Raw genomic sequence first — 23,585 nt, forward strand, 5'->3', positions numbered from 1 at the left:
AATAAGAAAACTGAAAAATGCAGTAACGGCAGTCTAAGCATGTTGTTTAGAACTAAGAAAGTCAGTCGCTAAAAGGGTTCCAAGTGATTGCTTCTGTGAAGTGAGACTCAGTGCTGGCAAAGTGACATAAGCCTTTGGCTTACTTGGGGTTTTTTTTTTTTTAACTATAAATATACAACTTTGATAATAATTTAAATTTTTATGAAAAATTTAGAAAAATATCCTCCAAAACATTGCCATAGGCTTCTGTTGGTTTAACTATTTTAAGTTGGTGGAAACAACTACGTAAAAGAGACAAGGGATGGGAAGAGGAGAGCTATAAAGATGCTTTGTAGGTAAATCTGGTACCTGGTTGGCCGTGCAGGGTAAGGGACAGAGGAAGGAAGTCAGGAAACCTCCAGATATCTGGCAAGTATATTTGGTAGTGGTAGTGGAGAAAGGAAATTCCAGGGAAAGAAGCAAATGTGATCTAGACTCGCTATCACATACTCTCACAGCACCTTATGCTTTTCCTTCCTAGCATTTACTCAGTTTATGATCACAAGCTTATTTGTATGGTTGGTTAACATCTGTCTCCCATCACACCTAAGCCTCCGTGAGGCTGAGTCTGTGACTGCTTTGTTCTCTAGCAGCTGCTCAGGCACATAGTAGGTACTCAATTAAGATCCCTTGAATGAACGAAAGACTGAATGCCGAGTCATTTTACTCATTACTACTCATGGCTCTGATCCAAACAACCTGTTAAATCAACCCCAGTTGCTACAGTGACTTCAGAGATGGTGAAAACAGGGGTAGATTGGCTGCTGCACAGAGTAGCTGCTTTGATAGATCTACACAAATCAGTCATTAAACAGAGGCAACCAGAGAAATTAAAAGTGCATCTACTTCATAGCTGGTCTGTCTCACAGTTCTTCCCCTCTGTCCTAAGGGGGCATGTCTAAAGTGAGTGGTGGTTGTATAACATGTCTTTTCAGCCCATAATTAGGGGCATTTGGAGAGACTGGGGCCTCTGAGTCATCTTTATGCATTCATTGTCAACTGAAAGAAAACAGCTGTCAAATTCCAAAACGTGACTTGTAAACCTGGACAAAGTTCATTGTGATGGGAGGTTTCCTCCTAGGTCGGGGGTTAACAGCTAAGTGGCCATCTTATGTAACCGTGAAACCCCCAAGAGTTACTCACAATTACCCTGATGTTGATCCAGAGGTTAATACGAGAGGCCAGATGTGGCCCCCATGTCTCCATCAGCCCCCCAAATTGCCCCAAATAAGCATGTAATCCAAGCAAAACCCATGTGCGTGCTACACATGCAGCCTCCAGTGGGGAATATGAAGAGTGAGTGCCCTGGCCTCACTGCCACACTTGCAGCCACACCACCACCACCCCTGGGCTCCTCCTACATAGAAATTCTCTTACCACTGCTTCCACTGCTATTCTCTTACCTGCCCTTTTTCAAAAAGATTTTTTTGATATGGACCATTTTTAGTCTTTATTGAATTAGTTACAATATTGCTTCTGTTTTATGTTTTGGTTTTTTGGCCGCAAGGCATGTGGGATTTTAGCTCCCCGACCAGGGACTGAACCCGCACCCCCTGCATTGGAAGGCAAAGTCGTAATCACTGGACCGCCAGGAAAGTCCCTCTTTTATCCTTTGTTAAGAGTTCAAATACCTGTGACAAAAAGGAAAACCCTTTCTTCATCCAAAAGCCCTTGAAAATGTGAGCTGAGCCTCTGCTAAGCTGTCTAGTTCCTGTCTCAAAATTATTCTTAGGTTACGAATCCAGTTTAGTTGAATTGATTCTGAGCCTACGAAACAGCAGCCAAGACTCAGGAACAGACCTCAGTGCTCTCTACCCCTCATTCCTTGGGCTCCTGCTGGAGTATGAAGTGTTGGTTGTGGTGAGAGTCTGTCCAGTGACAGCCCGGGGCACCCCTCCCCATGCTTGGATGGGGCCCAGCACCCGTGCTCCTACCCAGATTCCTGCCCTACCTGAGAAGGCACTGGGGATGGCCCAGCCAACCCCACTCTCTCCACTTAAAGCACGGAGTAGTTATACACAGTGAACACCAGCAGGGACCATGCTGTTGGGAGGACTCAGACTCACTGACTTTTAACTCAGGCATCCTCGTGTTAGAACCCAACCTGCTCTGGCTCATCCTGTGTATGTAGAAATGCACAAGGGCCCAAGGAGCAGAGGCCATGTAGTACAGTGGTCGGTCCTGAGTGGTCACCCACACACGTGGTCTGCAGCAAGAACTGGGTAGGCGAGAGCAGTTAGAGTCCCCTTTAGCACTGCGGACTAGAGAGGAGGGGAGGAGGGAGAGTCCATGTCTCATGTCCTGTTCTTTGTCCCCAACTACCCAGGCCATAACAGGGATGGCCATTGACAACCACCTGCTGGGGCTGCAGGAGCTGGCTCGGGAAGTGTGCAAGGAACTGCCCGAGATGTTCACGGATGAAACATACCTGATGAGCAACCGGTTTGTCCTCTCCACCAGCCAGGTACAGCCCTAGCACGGCCGTCACCCAAGAAGCCACTTAGTGGAAGCAGTGGGCTCTCTAAAGAGCTCGGTGTCTACAGCCCACTGCTTAGAGTCAGGCAAGTCCTGGCTCTGCTTCCAGTGAGCTGTGTGGCCTTCAGCAGAAGGACCTGAATGCTCAGAGTGCAGGTCTCCCCACCTTCTAAATGGGCATAATCATGAATGCCACCTTAGCAGAGGTGGGCAGGATGGGAGAATACCCATTCTGGTGCCCTAACCATTATGCTTACTCCTTCCAATGTTGCCTGAGACGTGGTGTTCCACCATGGTGACCACAGGTTCTGAAGCCCGACAGGCCCACAGCAAAGTCCTGGCTCAACCAGATGCGACAATATCAGTGGAAAGCCCAGCACCGTGCCTGGCATGGACAGGGTCCTCCAAACAAGTCACAGCCATTATTCTAAGGGGCCACTGCTGGCCCAGCATCTCCTAACCAGTGCTACAGGCTTGTTCTGTTGGAGAACCACTGACACAAAAACAGAATGCAATCCATTAGAGGAAGGCAGCCATTTAGGGGAGAAATTACCTATTCCCCCCACCCCCGCCCCCCGCGAATGTCAATTTACTAAAACTCCACCTCATCTGCGAAAAGCTGGACGTGGGCAATAAAAAGGGCTGATAAAGTTGTGTTTGAGGATAAAAGCCCACTCAGTAATTTCATTTTGGCATTATGGCAGTGAGCTTGCAGACACGAATAAACGAGGGCAGAACACAGCAACATAAATTCTTCAGGAAACCATCCATGGGCAAAAGGTGCTTCGGAATGGCTTTATGGCCTTCGGCTGTTACACGGCAAATTTATCTGACAATGAGGTGACTCTATTAGCAAGACTAATGGTTTGTTCTGCCCCATTAAAATGGCCAGTGTCATTTCTGAAGGCCTGAGCACACAGAGCCTGTGGGTTTAAAGCAAACCCCACCCTGCACCTGCTCAAGAATGTGCTCTATTTTCCCTCTAAAGCCAGCTAATAAAATTAATTTAGGGTGTGGTGACTCTTTTTTCCAACTGGAATGAACATTTATGGCTTGAATGCCTTCAGAAACACTTTCTTGGTTTGTGATCCAAATTACAAAATCTCTGCCCTCTGAATTCAAAACATATCAGGTACATAACTAAAACTCCAGTTGATGGCAATCTTTGAAACGCCCAGTGCTGGGTAATTGTGCGTGGCCAGGCTGTGGGGAGAAAATCAGACCAGCCAGGCAATACTGACAGTAATTAAGGATGTGGGAAAAATCGACAGAGAAGACGAGCCAGATTTCCTCCAGTTCATAAATTACTCCCTCTGGGAAGCCATCTAACTGTTGGGTGCCACCAGGGTACCATTTAGTAAATTGCTCTGATTGCCTCGGTGATTCAAACAGCCCCCAGGTGAAGGAGAGACTCGGCTGAGACCCAGCACCAGGTCACTCTGGGAGCTTCTGACTTCACAAGTAGAGCAGATTTCACACCAGGGAGGGCCTTATGGCCCTTCTTCTTCTGATTTCATGCAGTTAGATGGGTTTGTTTTGACGACTCTGGCTGTGGCCATCCATGATGAAGCAATCAGTTGATGTGGTTAATTCAGTCAAACACCCAGGTGGAAAATAGTCAAAGAGAAGCAAATATCCCACCGAGGCCCCTGGGTTGTTGGAACGCCATGCTTTATAGCAGACTTTCAGAACAAGCAGCTTCTGACCTGTCCTCTTCCCCAGGTGCCCACCACCATGGAGATGTTTTGCTGCTATGGTCCTGTGGTACCTAATGGCTATGGCGCCTGCTACAACCCCCAGCCAGAGAGCATCCTTTTCTGCATCTCCAGCTTCCATGGCTGCAAAGAGACCTCTTCAACCAAGTTTGCAAAAGCTGTGGAAGAAAGCCTCATTGAAATGAGAGGCCTCTGCTGTCGGCCACCGTGTGCCACAGGCAAGCCACTGACGACAAAGGAAAAAGTAACGAGGCCCAGCCAGGGGCACCAACCTTGACTGCTACCACTAGGTTTCACCTCCTCAAACCCAGCATCCTGCAGCTGCCAGACCCTGCCGAACCCCTGTCCCAACACTTACCCCAGCTTTCTGTAGCTCCCCTGTAACTCTGGACCCAACACACAGACCACACTGAGGCATCACACAAAGCTGGATATTAGGAGGAAAGCGTCCCTCCTGATGAATGGGAATCGTCATTATTGATCAAGGTGCCCTCAGGCCTGCACACTGGGATATAAAACCAGCCTGGCCCGGAGGTGGCCTGGGCGAGATGGGGAAGGCACCACTGACTTCCCTCCATGGCCATGGAAGCTTAATATTGGTTTGCTTCCCAGCAGGACCTAGCGTGTCCAGGTGATGTTTTTGCCCAACGAAAGAGTCACCTTATTATGTGCAATGTACCCAAATGAACCACAAAGGAAGAGGCTAACTCCAGGTCATTACCTTGTGTCTTTTTGGGAGGAGTAGGGGGCTTTGTTTTCAGATTCAAAGCAGTCTGATCATGGCAGTCAGAGTGACCTGCCCCGAGACACACAGTCCTGTAAGCACTAACCCACCCCCCGACATACACACATACACACACACACACACACACACAGAGCACAAGTTAATTTAAAATATAATGATCTGGGCCTGCAGACACATTTCTCCTTTTGCCTCCCGGAAGCAGCTTTCCACTGAGTTCAAAAAATCTGGTCCGGCTAGTCTAAAAGGGAAAAGAAATGGTCTACCATTGCCCTGGAGTAGCTGCTGCTCCCTGCTTTCCCCGGGGACGTGGCGGGGACCACTTCCCCAGGGATCCTGCCACTTGCATTTTTTCTGGTTGCGTTCCCACCCGCCTTCACAAGAAACATGCCCTGATAAGTGATCTGTCTTTTAGAGGAGAGAGGGATGCTTCAGGGGTTTTCTGCTGCTGTTGTTTATTTGTTTTGTTCTGTTCATTCTTAAGAGAGGCTTTTAAGAAAACCACTGTGACTTTAATTTCAGAATATGATCTCAGCGGCCTAAGCAGGGCACCCTTGGACAGCTGGGCTCCTTTATGTGGAGGATGTTATCTAGGGATTCTGCCTAAAACTCATGTGGAGGAGCCCAGAGCAGGGCTCTCCACTGGCCTGGGGGCTGAGGGCACAGCTGGCAGAGAGTGGGGTTGGGAGAAGGGAATGGCCACATGGAGAGCCAGCCCTGACAGAGGGGCAGACAGTCCACAGAGCCGAGGTGAGATTGTCTCGGGGGGCTGTGCTCATGGAGGAGATGTGAGAGGCACTTTCTGCTGGGGCATAGTTTTATGGGAAAGCAACCAGAAAAATCAAAACTGCAAATAGCTGAGGCAGCCTGCCTCTGTCCAGAGGAGGTGCAGAACTGGGCTCCCATCACACTGAGTTCTGCCATGCTCCCTGAGGGGTTTTCTGGAAAAGCCTCCCTGCCCCTGCCCATCCTGCTCTGTATCACTCTGAGCCCTCCACACTGGCCCAGGGACCCTGCACGTGTCCCTTCTTCAGACCACTGTGCCAACTCTCTGCACTTTGACCTGTACGGAAGCCGGCAGGTCTGAGATGGGATGGGCATTTTCACCTTTACGGGGCTCTTTGTAACACAAACAGCCCAATGTAGTGAATTCCTTAAACCCCTGGTTTTAGATTGAGGATTTCTATTGGATGATCTGAGAGATTCTGGCACTGCCCTTCAAAATTATTGGTCTATAGGTCCATGCTCCTTCCCTCACACGTCCACCTTCCTGCTCCCCCTAGAAAGGTGCAGCCCAAGAGTTCTGCGAATGTTTGGGGAACTGCTGTCCACCTGCCGTAGGTTGACCCAAAGCCACTTATCTGTTCTCATCAAATGACCACAGTGAAGATCTGAGTTCTCTTCTGGTTTCTCTCCATGGATTTCTGGGCAGGCAGAGAACTCTGGTTTGGGGATCAGGCAGCCCCACTGACCTTGGCCAAGAAACTTAAAAGCCCAGAGACTCAATTGCCTCCATCATCAAATGGGGAAAAGAGTGTCCCAGCCTTGTGAGGTTGTCAGGATTGTATATCACGTGTGTAAAGGGCTTTCCACAAGCAGGTGGGCACTGGTGCCCGCTGTCAGGATGATGTTACCCCAGCAGGCGTTGTTCAGGTGATGTTTGTTTCAACCTTTCTACACTGATTTGACACAACCAAACTCATATCTGCCATCCTCTGAGCATAGGGAAAGGAACCTGACTCTGTATATTCAGATATCAGCCATGTGTGGATGGCAGACGTTTGGCTGGAGGGAACACCTCCTCCCTCTGAGGAAGGGGCTGGAAGCTGGTCTTCCCCCTCCAAGAACAGGTGGGTGCACTGAGCCTTTATGTAAAGGCAATGCTGAGCCATGGCCATGGGCATCTCTGTGGGGACTCTGGTAAAGGAGACTGTTCCAAGTGTCCCCAAAGGGATGGAAAATGAAACTTGGGGACAGACATTTGGGGGACAGTGATGCATAATAAAAATGAATGTGGCCACCTTACAATATTGCTAAGTTTCCAAAATATATAAAGTTGATATTTGAGTTCTATTTTTATAAAATAGTTCTAGATTTATGGCGATATGTACATGTGTATTTATAGCCTTTCAATTTTCGGTTACAGTTTTGTGCTCTAAAGAAATATATGTATGACTAAAGAACTGTATATTGAAAGCACTATATTCAAATTATTTAAAGACTGTAAGTCCGTATTCAATAAAAAGTAATGCCAAGAAAGATGGTGTTGGCTATTGTTTCTACCCAGAAATGCTATAAAAATTCTGTAGTATTCTGTGAGCTGGGTCAACAATTCATTCGCCTCTGAGGTCTGACAGCAGCAGTGGCAGATGTCTAAAAGACAGGGGTTGGGAGAGAAAAGGGAGGAAGGAACTTAGTCTCTCCTAGTGTGTGGCATGCCACCACAGGGTGGGGATGAGGGTCAGAGAGGCTTCACGGGATGTTTGTGATCAGGTTGGCAGAAACCTGGGTGTAGAGATGAGTGTTTCCATTTAAGCCTGCACGAACATGCATAAGCAGAATGAAGATCAGGCTCAGAGGTGGGATGACTAAACTGGAGCCCCAGCTCTATCTCTAGCTTGCTGTTAGAGACAGAGTGACTTTGGGGATGTCACTTTCACCTCTCTAGCCCTCAGTTCCCTCACCTGTAAAATGGGCATGTTGATATCAGCACTACCCATTTCCAGGGTTGTAGCAAGATGACAGAAGATGGTCACTGTTCGAAAACTTAGAAGTGATGTAAAAACTTAACATCCTTACTGCAGGCTCATAGGTATATGTGCACACAGGTTCCTGCACCCTGCACGGCCCTGCATCCTGCACAGGTATATTCCCAGCTGCAACATCCCCTCCACAGCCCCAAGGATCCACAGAACCAGAACTGAGATTCCTTCAAATAGAAGCCCAAATCGAACCTTAAAATGTATGAATTTGTGTGACTGGGATGCAGAAAAGCATTATCCAAAAAGACAATGGCTAAGAACATTCCAGGAGCAATGGAGGGGATAGGAAGGAACAGGAGGAAAGTAATGTGGGTTTGCTCTTATTGATCACATATATCACACGTGGCCCCAAAATAACAAGATATAGGTGATAGAGAAGAGTACCAACAGGCAAGCCAACCCCCAACATGCAAAATAATGCCACCCCCTCCTTGTTGTCTCTGAAGGTCCTGAGAGGTAGCCATCGGTACATTCAGGTAAAAATGTAAGGAGGAGTCCTTCCTAGGTTCACAAGAGCAACCACGAGCTTCCAAATTATCCCTAAGCAGTTCTTCTTGGGGGTAGAGAGAGAACCAGTACCTTGGTTTCCCTTTATAAATTCAGGCAGTCTCCCTGCTTTTATGTTTCTCTGAGTTTTCTTTCCAAAGAGGCCTCTTGAGTCTGCAGGATGAACAGTATGGCATCTGGGGGAAAAGCTGGCCTCACCTTTCTCAAAGCCCTGTTCTCCCTCGTTTCCTAAGGACCAGCTCTCTCCTTGTTCTTTTCTTACTGCTTCTTTCATCTCCTTGTGGGATTTCACTTCCTATTTCTGTTCCTTTTATATCATTGGACCCCAGAATTCTGTCCTTGGTCTCTATTTCTTATATTTAAGGAGCTGCAAAATGGCAGGCTGAGCTGATACAGAAGGGCCCCTTCTACCTATAAAAACATACACACAAAGAGGAAGGAAATTTTAAACATATAGTCAAGTTCAAAAGAAAGAAAATAAATCCCCACATTCCAGAAGAAAAAGCTGTTCAAAACAGAGCAGTGAGTGGGAGCTAAAGCTATGTCGGACCAGACACAGACTCCAGTGGTTGACAGTGGGCTTTTCTACCCCTGCAAGTTGACAGGACATGACCTCAGCCCAGCCAAGGTGGGAGATACAGCTACACATCCCTCACAAAACCAGAACCTCAGAGGGGTGTCCCAATACTTTTTTAAAAAGGACTAGAAACACTCTTCCCATCAGCCCAGGGGAACATTAAGGAACCATGCCATTCACTCAGGGCTGCAGATGGTGGAAAAAAGACATCCTTGAGAAATTTAATTATAAGCTTATGCCACATGTGGATGTAGAACCTGAATGTATACACCTTATCTGTAAAGCAGTAATTCAAGCCAATAATTTATTTAAATTGCCTGGGTTAGTAAGATCCGAAGGGCCTCAGCAGAATCAAGTACAAAACCACTCTCCACAACCCTGGACACACCAAACCCCCAGGGGGAAAACACTCCATTAAAAATGAGCTCAGGGCTTCCCTGGTGGCGCAGTGGTTGAGAGTCCGCCTGCTGATGAAGGGGACACGGGTTCGTGCCCCGGTCCGGGAAGATCCCACATGCCGCAGAATGGCTGGGCCCGTGAGCCATGGCCGCTGAGCCTGCGTGTCCGGAGCCTGTGCTCCGCAACGGGAGAGGCCACAACGGTGAAAGGCCCGCGTACCCCCCCCCCAAAAAAATGAGCTCACAGTCAAAAAATACAAACAGCACAAGAAATGGCTCACAGGAGGGAAAGCAGCAGATAAAAGAAACAGGTGAATAATATCACAAAGGCTGGAGAAAAGAGATGACTCAAAGAGAAGACATGACATAGATGTGTTTAACATTATTAAAAAAATAAAAATACAGGAGAGATACATATAGAAGTTCACAAGGGAGAGATTAGATACAGTGGGAGGAAAGCACTATTCAAAGAGAAAATGACTAAGAATATTACAAAATCCAGAAAACACACCATTCTAAAACTCATGGTCAAAAAAGAGATAATAATGGGAATTTTAAAATACTTAGAGCAGGATGATAATAAAGATACTGCATATCAAAACCTCTGGGATACAGCAAAAGTGATGCTTTGAGGGAAATTTATACTTACATCAGAAAAGAGGAAAGACTCAAGATTGATGAGCTAAGTGTAACTTTAAAAGTGAGAAAAAAGGACCAAACAATAGACTCAAAGAAAGCAGAAGGAACAGTAAACTCAAAGAAAGTAATAAACATAAAAACAGCTCTCAGTGAAAGAGAAAGCAAAAAACAATAGAGAAGCTAAATAAAGGAAAAGTTGATTCTTTGAAAAGGCTAACAAAATAGACAAGTCTCTGGTAAAACCAATAAAATAAAAAGAGAAGTTCAGAAATAAATAATATTATGAATAAAAAGCTGACATAACTACAATAAAGTAGATGATAAAAGGATAACAAAAACACATCAACCACTTTATGGCAATAAATTTAAAAACAGATTAAAAAGAGAAAAATTCTTAGAAAAATATAATTGACTAAAACTGATGTAAGAAGAAATATAATTTCTGGATAGTCTTATAAATCTTAAACCAAAGTGATAATTTAAAGTCTTCCCACTCAGGGGAAAAAAGGGGGGTGTCAAGAACATTAAATTTTATAGGCATGTTCTACCAAACATTCTAAGAAGTGCTCATTTCAGTTGTATACAAAATAAATAAAGGGATATTCCCTCTTCTTCTATACTCCCTTATTTATTCTCTGAAGCCAGTGTAACTTTAATATCCAAACCAGACTAGGACATACGATAAAGAAAAACTACAGGCCCATTTAACTCATGCATGTATATCCAAAAATCCTAAATGAAATACTAGCAAACAAATTCTAACAGAATATAAAAGAAATAATACACCCATGATCAATTCAGGTTTATCTAAGAATGCAAAGTATTTTAATATCAGAAGATATCTAAATGTCATTTACTCATTAACAGCCTAAAAAATAAAAATAATAGGATCATTCTAATCATTAAAATCACAAAAATACATTCAAAAAATTCAACAGTCATTCATAATTTTAAAAAACTCATAGTAAAATGGAATTAGAAAAGAACTTAGCTTGACAAAGATCTATAAAAACATACAATATACATCATCCTAAATAGGGAAATATTGGAAATGTTTTCTATCCTTTAAAATCAGGGTAAGGGGACTTCCCTGGCAGTCCAGTGGTTAAGAATCCGCCTTCCAATGCAGGGGACCTGGGTTCAATCCCTGGTCGGGGAACTGAGATCCCACATGCGTGGGGCAACTAAGCCCATGCACGCTAGAGCCCACGTGCCACAACTAGAGAGAAGCCCGTGTGCCGCAGCTAAGACCCGACGCAGCCAAAAATAAATAAATAAATATTTTAAAAATAAAACTAAAATAAAACCAGGGTAAGGAGACAATAGGCAGTATTATCACTTCTATTCATCATTTCACTAGAGGTTCTAGCCTGTCCAATAAGAAGGAAAAAAGAAAGGCTTACTCAAGTAAATAAAATTATCATTGTTTGTAGACAATGTGATTGTCTACATAGGAAACCCAAAAGAATCTACAATTAATAGAAATCATAAGAAACGGTCAAGGTAGCTTATATAAAATCAATATATAAAGTCAACTTCATTTTATACAGCAATAGAATCACAATGAGAAATACACGACTTACAATAGAAACTTGCAATAAATTTAACAAAAGACATGCAGAGCCATGCACAGATAATAATAAACTATACTTAAAGGCATTGAAGAAGATCTAAATAAAGGAGAGGTATTTCAATATAATAAATAGGAAGGCGTCAGAAAGATTCAGTTTTCCCCAAATCGATTTCTAGATTCAGTGCAACTCTGGCGAAATTCTCAATGGGTGAACTTCTGTTTCTGATAACGGTAGAGTAGTTTAATTCAGACTACGCTTCCTACATAAGACATCTTTAAAAATCTGTCACATATGTTTTTTAAAATCTTCTTGAAAATCAGAAAAGAGCTAACTGGATTAAGATCAGGAAGAGCATAGCACTGGAGATACTTTTTCTCTGGAAATATCTAGTGATATTGAATAGGCAACCTAGAAGATGAGATGTAATTTGGAGTTTACAGAGTTAGGCTTACAAAAATTGGAGCCTAACACCACCAAGGGGGGGAACCCTGGTAATCTACAATCCTCATTGGGCTAGGATCCAAAAAGCCTGCACCACAGAAATGAGGAAAAAATATAAATAAACCAACCTCCACATGGACTGCAGCCCAGTTTCAGGCCATCTGGATGGCTCAGAAAATCTCAAGCCCTGAAATTGTATTAAGATGATCCTGGGTTGCTGGTGCCACCAGGACCTGGCAAGAAGTGAAAAATAAAGTCATCTATAGAGAAAATAACATCTTTCTTGGCCTCAAATTATTTCTACAAATAATTTTTCTAGTACAATGTCCAGTACACAATTAAAGTAAACCAAGCACTCTAGGAGACAAGACAAAATGACAGAAACTAGCAGAAATAACAACAGAAACAGACACATGGGGTCTCCAGAGAGTGGAATTCCCAAACACAGACTATAAAACAAGTATTTTTACTATGATCAAGAAGATAAAACCAAACTGAAAAACTTGGCAAGAAACTGAACTCTATAAAAAGTGGCACAGCAAATTTGAAAAGGGACCAAACTAAAATTCTTGAATTGAAAAATAAATAACTGAAATAACCAGATTAATGGCTTTGATAGTATTTAAGACACAACTGCAGAAAAATTAGTAAAATGGATTACAGGTAAAAATGAATGAATGAATGAGTCAATCAATCAATCCATGAATACACACATACATACAATCCCAAAAGAAGCATGGAAGAAAGAAAGAGAGAAAAACACAGGAGAGAAGAGACTGTGCGAAGAATACAGCAGGAATACAGTGAGAATACATTGAGAAAGTCTAACATACATTTAACTGGAGTCCCTGGAAAGTGAGAAAATGGGACAGAAGCAATATGTGAAGAGATAATGGCTCAAAATTTTCCGAAAACAGGTGAAGGATTTAAATTCAAAGTTTTAAGAGTCCCAACAAATCCCAGGCAAGATAAATAAAAAGACATCTATGCATACCTTACAAAGGTTTCCAATCCATGCTACATGCCTGACTTGCCTGGGAAGGTTACTTGGCACCTCTGACACTCAGTTTTGTAAATACAAATTACAACCTATTTCATAGAAACGGTAAAATGATTAAACGAGATAACATGGAAGGTGCTTAGCTTGTCGCCTGACACATACTTTCTGTAACTAGCTGTAAACGCTGGCTATTGTTGTTATTTATCATTAACACTTGCCATACCAAGTTGAAATTCTGTGTTTACCGGGCTGCGCCACTTACGAGAGCAAGTGGCCTTTTTGCACCCCAGAGGCGGGCACACAGTAGTTCGTGCAGGCATTCAAGAAGGGAGACTCCTCACCCCCAGTCCCTACGCCAGGCACTTGGCAGAGGACTTGGGGTGCAGGGGATCTTCGAGCTCCATGCCCACCCTCCATGGCCCCGCCCACCCACGCACGACTACGCCCATTTCCAAGGGCCTGAAAAGCAGTTGCCTAGCAGTGTGTATTGCCCCGTAGCCCCAGCAGGAGGCCTGGCCATGCCCAGGAACGCGTCGGTCATCATGCCCTAGGGGCCATACAGCTCAGTTGGCCTGTCAGTGGAGCACCGCACCTACCGCTTGGAGGGCCTGCTAGGTAGGCAGCTGAGCGCCAAAGGGCCACCCAGCTGAGTGCGCCCAGGTGCACCCCAGCCTCTGAGCATCTGTGCAGGCTGTGCCCTCTGCCTAGACTTCCTTCATTCCTCAGACCTAGACCAATTGCTACTTCCTCTGGAAAGTCGGCCCTAAGCCCCACAGCTGCAGGATGTTTTAGCATCTTCCTCTGGCTTCTGTTGCCTCAATATTAGAGCAGGAAGAAACATACACTGTGAGTCCACTGGGTTCTGGGTAGTAAATGCAAATTACCTGGATAGAAAATATTACATACCCTGCTTTACACATTGGGAAACTGAGAAGCAGGAATATTAAGTGACTTTTCCAAGGTACGTGGCTGAAAAATGGCAGAGAGTCTGTCCCTTGATCATCCATTCCCACAACAAACCTTCACTGAGCAAGTAATATGTGTTGGACACTCTTCCAGGTACTGGGGACACACTGATGAACATGATACGTGTCCTTGAAGTGACTGCGGCATTGTTGACTGCTAACTGACAGCTGTGCCAAGGCTCTGACACAGGAGCGTAATCATAGTGGGACCTGCCACTGGCCATAATTGGAGGGGAGAGGACAGAGATCTGGAAGGGTTTACTTGCCTGAATTACATCTGAGTTGAGCTTTAAAGAATGAGGAGAAGCTAACCAGGTAAAGGAAGAAAGAGCATTCCGGGTAGGGGGACTAATATCTGCAAATGCTGGAAGCATGAACAAATGACCTATGTATTTGTTGAACTGATGGGAAGATGAGGCTAGAGAGGTGGACAGGGGCCAGATCCTGCAGGGCTGTGTAGTTTTAGGCAGGGGAATGAAACTGTGGCTGCTTTGAGTAGAACAGATTAGAGGGGGCCAAGAATGGAAGCAGGGAGACAAGGGACTGTTGTGGTGGTCCAGGGGAGAGATGATAGTATCTTGGACCAGGACAGCCTTAAAGGGGTGATGGATTAAAGTAAAAGTAACAGTACTCCCTAAGAGGATGGAGATGGGAGGCGAGGTTCAGGGGGCTGTGCTCCAGATCCAGTCAGTGTCTGGCTAGAAAACCCTAGAGTTCACAAAAACACTGTTTGAACTAATAAAAAAATCAGCACAGTTTAACTATACAAAATCAACACACAGGACTTCCCTGGTGGTGCAGTGGTTAAGAATCCGCCTGCCAATGCAGGGGACACAGGTTTGAGCCCTGGTCCGGGAAGATTCCACATGCCACGGAGCAACTAAGCCCGTGCACGACAACTACTGAGCCTGCGTGCCTAGAGCCCGTGCTCCACAACAAAGAGTAGCCCCGGCTCGCCGCAACTAAAGCCCACGTGCAGCAACAAGGACCCAATGCAGCCCAAAAGTAATTAATTAATTTAAAAATATCAACACACAAAAATCAATTGTAATTCTGTAACTAACAGTAAACCATCTCAAAAGGAAATTAACAATTCCATTTACAATAGCATCTAAAAGAACAAAACACATATGAACAGATCTAACCAAGGAGGTGCAAACCTTATACACTGAAAACTACAAAAATTGCTAAAAGAACTCAAAGAAAACCTAAATAAATGGAAAAATATACCATGTGCATGGATTGAAAGACTTAATATTGTTAAGATGACAATACTTCCCAAAGCAGTATACAGATTCAATGCAATTCCTATCAAAATCTCAATGGTGGTGTTTTTGCAGAAATGGAAAAACTCATCCTAAAATTCATAGGTAATTTCAAGGGACTGAGACTAGCCCAAACAATCTCAAGAAAGAACAAAGTTGGAGGTATCACACTTGCTGATTTCATAACTTGCTCAAAGTTACAGTAATCAAAATAGTGTGGTACTGTCATAAGGATAAGTATATAGACCAATGGAATAGAATCGAGAGTCTAGAAGTAAACCATCACCTTTATAGTCAATTGACTTTTGTCGTGAGAGTCAGGACTATTCAATGCGTAAAGAACATTCTCTTTAACAATTTGTACTGGGGAAAGTGGATATCTACGTGAATATCTTTTGAATGAAGTTAGACCCTTATACCATATATAAAAACTAACTCGAAATTGATCAGAGGTCTAAATTTAGAAACTAAAAAGCTCTTAGAAGGAAACAGGGGCAATTCTGAATGACCTTAGACTTGGCAAGTATGTCTTGAACACCAAAAACATAGGCAACAAAACAAAAAACAGAACAACTGAAATTCATTACAGTTAAAAACTTTTGTGCATCGAAGGACACTACTAAGAAAGTGAAAAGACAATCTATAGAATGGGAGAAAAGATTTGCAAATCATATATTTGCAGTCAAGACCTCTCATTGTCATTGGGATGCTTAATAGGCATCTCGGACTAATATATCCAAAATACCTAAACCAAACTCCTAATACTCACCAGTCCCTCCTGCATTTTTTCCATCTCGGTTCATAGCAGCGCCATTCTTTCACTTACTCAAGCCAAAAACCTCTCAGGCATCTTTCTCTCCTCTCTTTCCCTCACATTCCCCATCTAGTCTAGGAGCACATTCCGTTGGCTCTATCTTCAAAGTATCCCGACAGAATTCAACCACGCCTTAACCTCCCTGCCACCACCCTCGGCCTCTTTGTCCAAGCCACCGTCAGTCATCTCTTGCCTGGATCACCACCCTGGCCTCCTCACTGAGCCCCCTGCGACCACCTTGTCCCCTGCAGTATGTTCTCAAAGCCAGGTGATGCCATTAAACCTGAGTCAGAGCATGGCCCTTGCCTCCGAGAACATTCTGGTTGCTCCTACAGTGGCCTGCCAGGCTCCTGATGACTTCCCTGACCTCATTTCCCCCTGTTGCTACTTACCCTCTCGGACCAGGGCTCGAACCCATGTCCCCTGCATTGGCAGGTGGATTCTTAACCACTGCGCCACCAGGGAAGTCCCTGGTCTTTTCTCTTTACTCTCTCAGCCTTTAGGTCTTTCTCAAAAGTCACCTTCACAGACAGGTCTTCCTTGAGCATCTCCACTGACAATGTCGACACTTCCCTCAGCCTCCCTCTTCCTTATCTCCCTTCCCTCCTCTTTTATTTCTTCCTAGCACTCATTAGTACCCAACATAACATATATTTCACCTATTTCTCTTGTTATCCTTCTCTCCTACTGGGATGAATGCTTCAGGGGCTCAGGGATTCTTGTCTGTTCTGTTCTCTGCTGTGTCCCAGAGTCTGGAACTGTGCCTGGCATATCTGAAGGACTGATAAATACTAGTTAAAATGAACCTGCATGGAGTGAACGCTGGAACCACAGAAGGTGAGACTGTGGAAGAAGCAAGGAAAGTCAGAACCAGGCAGACCACAGGACATGGGCAGTGGTCCCTCTGAGGGCTGCAATGGTAAGAGAGAACCTGGAGGTACAGAAGGCAAGTGAGATGAGGATTTCAAGAAGAAAATAGCTAATAGGCACCAAACTGTTAGCAGGAGTTATCTCTAGAAAAAGATAAATCCGTGGCTGATGAATGACATAGAGAGTGCTCCCAAAGACCTCTGATGGGAGGGGAAGTTGGCACAGTAACTTTGGGGGGCAACCTGGCAGTGTCTTAAAATTTACCTGTATGCTGTAGAATCCAGCTACTCCATTTCTCAGTTTCATAAATATAAAAAAACTCGCACATGTACATGGAAACATGCCCATGAAGATTTTCTGCATTCCTTGGTCATCTTGAAAAATTGGAAACAACCGGAAAAAGGAATGACTGGATACACTGCAGTACACCTGTCACATGAAACGCAACACAGCAGATCTGTGTGTACCGATGGGGCTGGATTGCCACAACCATTGTGTTAAAGGAATAAAGCATATTCCTGAATTTTATATACACTATGAGCTCACTTCCACTGAAAAAGACAAAAGGAGGGGGAGGGGAAGAATTATAGGTGATTTTTAAATCTGTGTCCTTTACTTTTCTGTAATTTTTAAGGTTTTTAAGAACTCATCAGTCTGCATTACATTTATAATCTGATAAAGTTTTAGAGTTTAAAATATGTTTTTACCAGCACAAGTGTTTTAAGAAGCAAGAAAGGAGATGGGTCAGAGCATGAATCTGCTGGAAGGGTGGGGGAGAACTGGGTGAGCCACTGAATGTGCTAACGGGTCTTCAACTCTGAGGATGCAAGTTCAGGAGAAGGTGGGCAGAGGCTCCAACTGCAGGAGGTAAAGGAGTGGTAGAGATGAGGAAATAAAGAGCTCAGGCAGCTCTTCCCACAGTAGAGGAGGGGAAGGCGTATTTTAAGAGGATCAAGGGGAGAATTTTTATGGTTGAAGGAGACTTGAGTATTGCAAGGTATCAGCAGGTGGTTGATTTTTAAAGTTAGCTTTGTATATCCCTGAATGGTAGTTCATATAATACTGGCAGCCAACATTTACTGAGGGCTGGTGACAAATGCCGGGGTGTTAACAGAAGCAAAGCAGGGAGCATCTGCTCCCCTTTCTCTGTTCAACACTCCCCCCATCATTTTAGACCCAACTAACATCACACCAAGCACAGAGTGGTGCATTTGCAGGCTCTCATTTGTAAAATCTGCCTCTGAGGTCTGTGCATTTCTTTAAAAATCATAGCCCTTTATCATTTCCCGAAACCCTGCTGGCTTTGGAAATATGCCTGATCTCTCCTGAACTTACCATGCCTTAAGCAATCTGAAAAGCTTATTTCTTTCTTTATTACCCATGAATTATAATAGCTTAGCAAAAATATCCTGACTATGGCCTCAATACTGATGAAATTAAACTAACTAAGGCTTAACAAGAAGTGTTAATTTCCCTCGCCATGGTTGTGCCTTGCCTGCTGTACTTAAGTCTGCCAAATGACCTGCTAAAAAGGAAAAGACTCATAAGCATAGAATCCATCCTTATTTAGCTAAGTTGCTCTGTGTACCATCCTCCTGTCCCTAGCTATGCATTAGCTACACACGTTAATAGTCATTGGCTTTGCACCTGTGCTGAGCAGAGGAGGGGGAGATGCCTGTCTGTTTGCCTTGACTTCCTAACCAGGAACATGTAAATCATTTGCAGGTGGCACACAATTCCACCAGTACTGAGAAGAGGGAGGCTTTTCCATATCCCTCCAGTTCACCCAGATCCCCCTTGAAGAATGAGATGCCACTTCAAAGAGTCAGGCTTTCTGCGGGTGGCCTTACAGATTCTGGTTGATTTATGCTGGAGTTTAGCCACTGCCTTTGCAAAGACTTTGTTTCGTGGAGTATATTTATCTGACCTTTCTTTGAATAGACAACCTATAGCAGCTCATAGGAAAAAAAAGGGTCCTACATGTAGAGAGGTGGCATTTGGATGAGCTGCAGGAATTCTGGTGCTTCTCCGAGTTTGATCCCTTAAGCCTGCACTGGCCGCCCTACAGCTGGGCTCAACACATCCTGGAGTGGTGAGAAGGGGACAGGCATCCTGAGGATGAGTAGATGAAGTAGACTCAGAGGTGGCTTATCGCTTTAATAAGACTCAGATTTACGTCACTCGGGGTCCAAAAGAGTCATTGGAGGTGCCCAGTGCCACTAGGAGCTTGTTTATTCAACAAGCTGTATTAACACCAGGCCCGGGGTGGGGGTGGGGGGAGGACGGACTGTGGTCAGTGAAGGAGACACGGGGCTTTGTAAGGCACAGTGAGGACTGACATGCTCTGTTGAGGAGGATTTCTTCCTGTGGGACTTCATTTGCTCAGAGGTTGAGGCATATTCCCATTTTGGGCACTGCCACCACCTCCATAGGGTGGGTTATTCGGTGGATTAAACCCTATTTCTTAGGTAAACCTTGCCACAAAAGAGTGCTGCTGTTCTCATAAAACAAACCCCAAACGTAGATGTTACATGAGGCTTGGTGAGATGTGCTCTGCAGGGAAAGGGCCATAGCAGGCTGTGGGGTACACACCTTCCCGGGTCTCCTTCTACAGAGCCCCCCCTCCCTTACACTGTGGTCACAGGGACCGGCCCCAGGTGGAACCTGCACCCCTTCTCTCCAGAACCCCCAGGATTTAGAGAGCTGGTATTGTGTGCTATCAGAATAGAGGTAGCACCTTGCCCCCAGAGGTGGGGTGTAAGGTGGGCATGGAGAAGCTGTTTTGTTCCTGATTTCTCCCAATCAAATTGAAGTACATGTCCCAGGAGCGTCTTCAGACAATGCAAAGCCAAGGTCATGGATGCCAAATTGCCTCCAACCTACCAGCTTGCAGCTTTTCCCTCTCTGGCTATAACTCCCCTCTCCAGAGGGGGCGCTGCTGGGGGAGTATCTGATCCCCAGAAATCTCTGACCACAAGCTTGCCTTCATGCCTCCCTGGACGATTCACTGACCATTCCAAACTGGGTGGACTGCTTCATTTAAACAAGTCACTGGTCCAAACTGAGTGCCTTCCTCTAAAGATGTTTAAGAACAAGACACTTAAATAGGATACAATAACATAAATATGCCAAAGAAAAAGATGCCGGTGCTCTGTAGAGAGAGGTGTTAGCAGTGAGTCACAAGGACAATTAGGGCCACCACTGGGTGCCCAAGGAGCACTATCTTGTTAATGGAGATCCTCGCAGAGCTGCTTTTTGAAGTTCCTTTCCAGAAGTGAAATTAAAATCACGCAATTAAGATGTTCACAGTTGGGGCTGGATGTTCTTGAACTGATTGAAAGATGAAGAAGTGGACACGGCAACATTTTGAAACAGCAATTGTCTCTGTAATTAAATGCAATTAACTGACATAGCTGTTTGCTTTTCTCCACATAGGACTGATTGAAATGCTAAGACTTTAAAAAACATGCCCACCATCTGATTTCTCTTTCCATTCTAACCACAATTCTCACCAACGAATGAAGACTGCCAAAGGTGGTGATTTAGTGAACCAACTCTAACACTGAGGTTATAGGGTGAATATATCAGGAAACGTGGGGAGAAATGTGTTGGAGAAAACAGAGCTCCAGGCTGTTCCATGTACATCATTTCTCCTAAACCCATATACCCTTGCATTTCCACAAAAGAGAATAAATCTAACAATTTTCCCATAGCTGATCTTTAGGAAAGGAGCTGTTGAATGTAAGTAATAACCAAAATGCAGATTCCAAAGGGGAGAGTAAAAATTTAGTCCATTAGCTTTAAAAAAATTTTTTTCCTGATTTTTATAGAAAATCTAGAATATGCTAAAAGAATTTTTTTAAGTTTCTCATAATCTCACCACAGAGAGATACTCACTGGATATTTTCTTTTTTCCTAATATATACACATTAATTGCACAGAATACATATTTTTATTTATTGATTTATTGATTTAGGCTGTGCTGCATCTTCACTGCTGTGTGCGGGCTTTCTCTAGCTGCATTGAGCAGGGGCTACTCTTCATTGAGGTGCACGTGCTTCTCATTGCAGTGGCTTCTCTTGTGGTGGAGCACGGGCTCTAGGAGCACAAGCTCAGTAGTTGTGGCACGTGGGCTCTAGAGCGCACTGGCTTTGGTAGTTGTGGCGCACGGGCTTAGTTGCTCCGCCGCGGCATGTGAGATCTTCCCAGACCAGGGATCAAACCCGTGTCCCCTGAATTGGCAGGTGGATTCTTAACCACTGGACCACCAGGGAAGTCCCTGAATACATATTTTAATATATATTATACCTGTACCCTGATTTTTTGCTTATATTACAAATATTTTTCTTGCTATTAAAAATTTATAAACATTTTTGAAATGTCCAAATAAAATCTCATCATATGCATTTGCCACCATTTACTTGACCATCTTCTTATTATTGGGCATGTAAGTTATTCACAGTGTTTTGCTATTATAATAGTACAGAAAGGAATATCTTGTTGCAAAAGTCTGCCTTGTTGCAAAAGTCTGTATTTCTGATTTTTTCCTTAGGGAGCTTTCTTATAAGTGCAGTTTCCTGGGCCAGAGATTAGAATTTTTTTTAATTCTAATTTTTGTGAGGCATTTGAGGCTTTTGGTATGTACTTCCAAACTGCCCTCCAGAAAGGTGACCAATTTATAGTCCCATCATCAGGGTAAGACTTTACCTAATTCTGTATATCCCCTCCAACACTGAGCATCACCTCGCTAAGGAAGGCTCAAAAACTCTTCCTAGAGAAAGCTCATATTTTCACTGATCATATGGCTCTGGGGCAAATCACAACCAAAACGAAAATTTTTCAGGTCTCTGGCTGTGCTTCCCAGCAAAGGGGAGGGCACATCGGGGCCAGTACCAGGTGGGCACCCACCAGGGATGTTGAGTTACAGCCATGAACGACTGGAGAGCAGACCAGTCGCTGCCATCCATGAAGACACCTGCATATCAGGTTCATCTGTTCCCATGGCACCCACACACTTCCCCATCTTTTCCAGCTGTGTTGGCTAAAGATGGACACCAGGCCATCCTAGAGAAGATAGAAGACTGGAATGTGGTGGAACTCGTGGTGAATGGAGAAGTTGTCTTCCACTGCAACATCAAAGACTTGGAGTATGGTAAGCCCTTCCCACCAGCATTTTGCCTTCTCTGGGGCACTTCCATTTCTAGTTGAAGTGGTCGATGTGTCCTGCCCATATTCAAATTGGGTTTCTTTCTGAGTTTTAAATTCTTACTCAAAGCCTCATGCTCTGTGGCACACGAATGAGCGCATCCTAAACCATACACAGTAAAGTGCTTGATGCTCTGGGCTTCTTCCCAGAACACTGGAAACAGAAGAGGGATGGAAAGAAAATGAAGTTTTAGCTCTAGACGTCAAATGGGACTGTGCGAATTTAGGGAGAATAGGTTGTTTTGTTGTTTTTCATTTTAATAATGTGTGTTTTATTATTATTTACCTTGAAAATGGTTTTTGCTCTGTTTGATTATTCTATCTAGGCTAGCTAAGACAATCAGAGTTAATATGTCGGCAGTGTATGGCATCATCATCTATGTTCTATGGATTTCTTTGCCTCAGAGAGCTTCTGGCTCAGCAGGCTGGCATCATGCATGCCTCACTCTGCTCAAAGTAAAAGCTTTCCCAATCCACTAATACTCTATAAAGGCTGGGACCTTTGGAAATGCTCTCCTAGTGGAAGCCGTATGTTTGTCTTATATGACACGACATTGTATATAAAGCTGGCTAAAAGAAAATTATATCTATTTCCCTAGGAGGCGATGGTAAACTAGACCCACTGTGCAGAGGCCAGGAGAGCTGTACTAAATGCCTACTGATCTCTTCATTGGAACAGGCATCGGAAGTCAGCAGAAGAGCAGGTGCCTCCTGCCATTCTGCAGTTACAAGCAAAAGCGGCCATTCCAGGCCATGGATGCTGGGCTCAGGCAAGGCAACACCCCCTGTCCTTCAGCCTGCACAGCCAGGTTTCTCACCTCGCTGCAAGGAAACGGGGCCCGCAAAGTAATAAAACGACACCATTTGCAGCATCTCTCAATCTCAACCCCTAGGGAGAGCCCTCCAATATCAGGTACACATTGAGCTGAAGGAAATAAAATGCAATCTAATAACAAAGCGCCATCCCTTGCTAATAACGCAAAGTTGCCAGAAGCATCAGAGATTCCACTCTATAGCAGTGAAGAGCTAGGAAGAGGTAGAATTAAGGATAAGGCGGGAGGGGGATGGTGGGAGGGAGAATAGTGGGCTTTGAACATCTGAACCAGAAGTTAATGTCAGTATTTGGAAATTTGCCTATTCCTACAGGTTTACTTCTTGCTCCCAATAGAATAATATATAACATTGTAATATATAATTACCTAACGACATATCTTCATTTATTTTCTTTCACATAAATCTTTATTTATATTCCAGATCACAAGAAAATGATCTGCCTTCTTTTGCATTAGCCAATCCAACAGGCTGGTCTGAAGAGGGCCCGAAAGAGGCCGGGACAGAAAGGGAAAGTGGCTCCCTGTCTCACTTGGAGGAAAACACAGCCAGCGGAGTTAAAGAAGGGTTTTAGCTGTGGTCAGTGTCAACCTCAGCCACGTCAAAATGACGTTCATTTTATTTTCAGGATCTTTGCACCAAACTGTAGCATGCATCCTTAGCTGTAGAGTAAAGGAGAGGGGAGAAATGCAGATATTGATCTAATGATGTTAACCGTGACGTCATGGTAAGAAGGCATCACAGAAGAAAGCTGGATTCCTTCACA

At 44.3% G+C, this 23,585-nt stretch overlaps 2 protein-coding genes across 2 annotated transcripts in view; both read left to right on the forward strand.

Annotated features, from left to right (window-relative positions):
• CHAT (choline O-acetyltransferase) overlaps positions 1-4,506 on the forward strand; it is a gene marked incomplete at both ends in the record, with an annotated part of 46,643 nt that extends 42,137 nt beyond the window's left edge. Inside the window, 2 exons of the mRNA XM_082611392.1 lie at positions 2,366-2,503; positions 4,237-4,506. Of these exons, the coding sequence (XP_082467518.1) occupies positions 2,366-2,503; positions 4,237-4,506 (408 nt within the window). The remainder of the gene's footprint in view (positions 1-2,365; positions 2,504-4,236) is intronic.
• An 8,881-nt stretch (positions 4,507-13,387) lies between these two features.
• On the forward strand, positions 13,388-22,650 carry LOC309792526 (UPF0728 protein C10orf53 homolog; the record flags this gene model as incomplete). The annotated part of the gene is given in 5 exon segments (XM_082602204.1): positions 13,388-13,417; positions 13,421-13,484; positions 21,816-21,935; positions 22,588-22,613; positions 22,618-22,650. Coding segments are annotated over 5 exon segments (273 nt in total).
• Between the last annotated feature and the right edge of the window lie 935 nt (positions 22,651-23,585).

The sequence above is a fragment of the Mesoplodon mirus genome (genome assembly GCF_964341445.2).
Source record: "Mesoplodon mirus genome assembly, chromosome: 2".
Taxonomy (NCBI): domain Eukaryota; kingdom Metazoa; phylum Chordata; class Mammalia; order Artiodactyla; family Ziphiidae; genus Mesoplodon; species Mesoplodon mirus.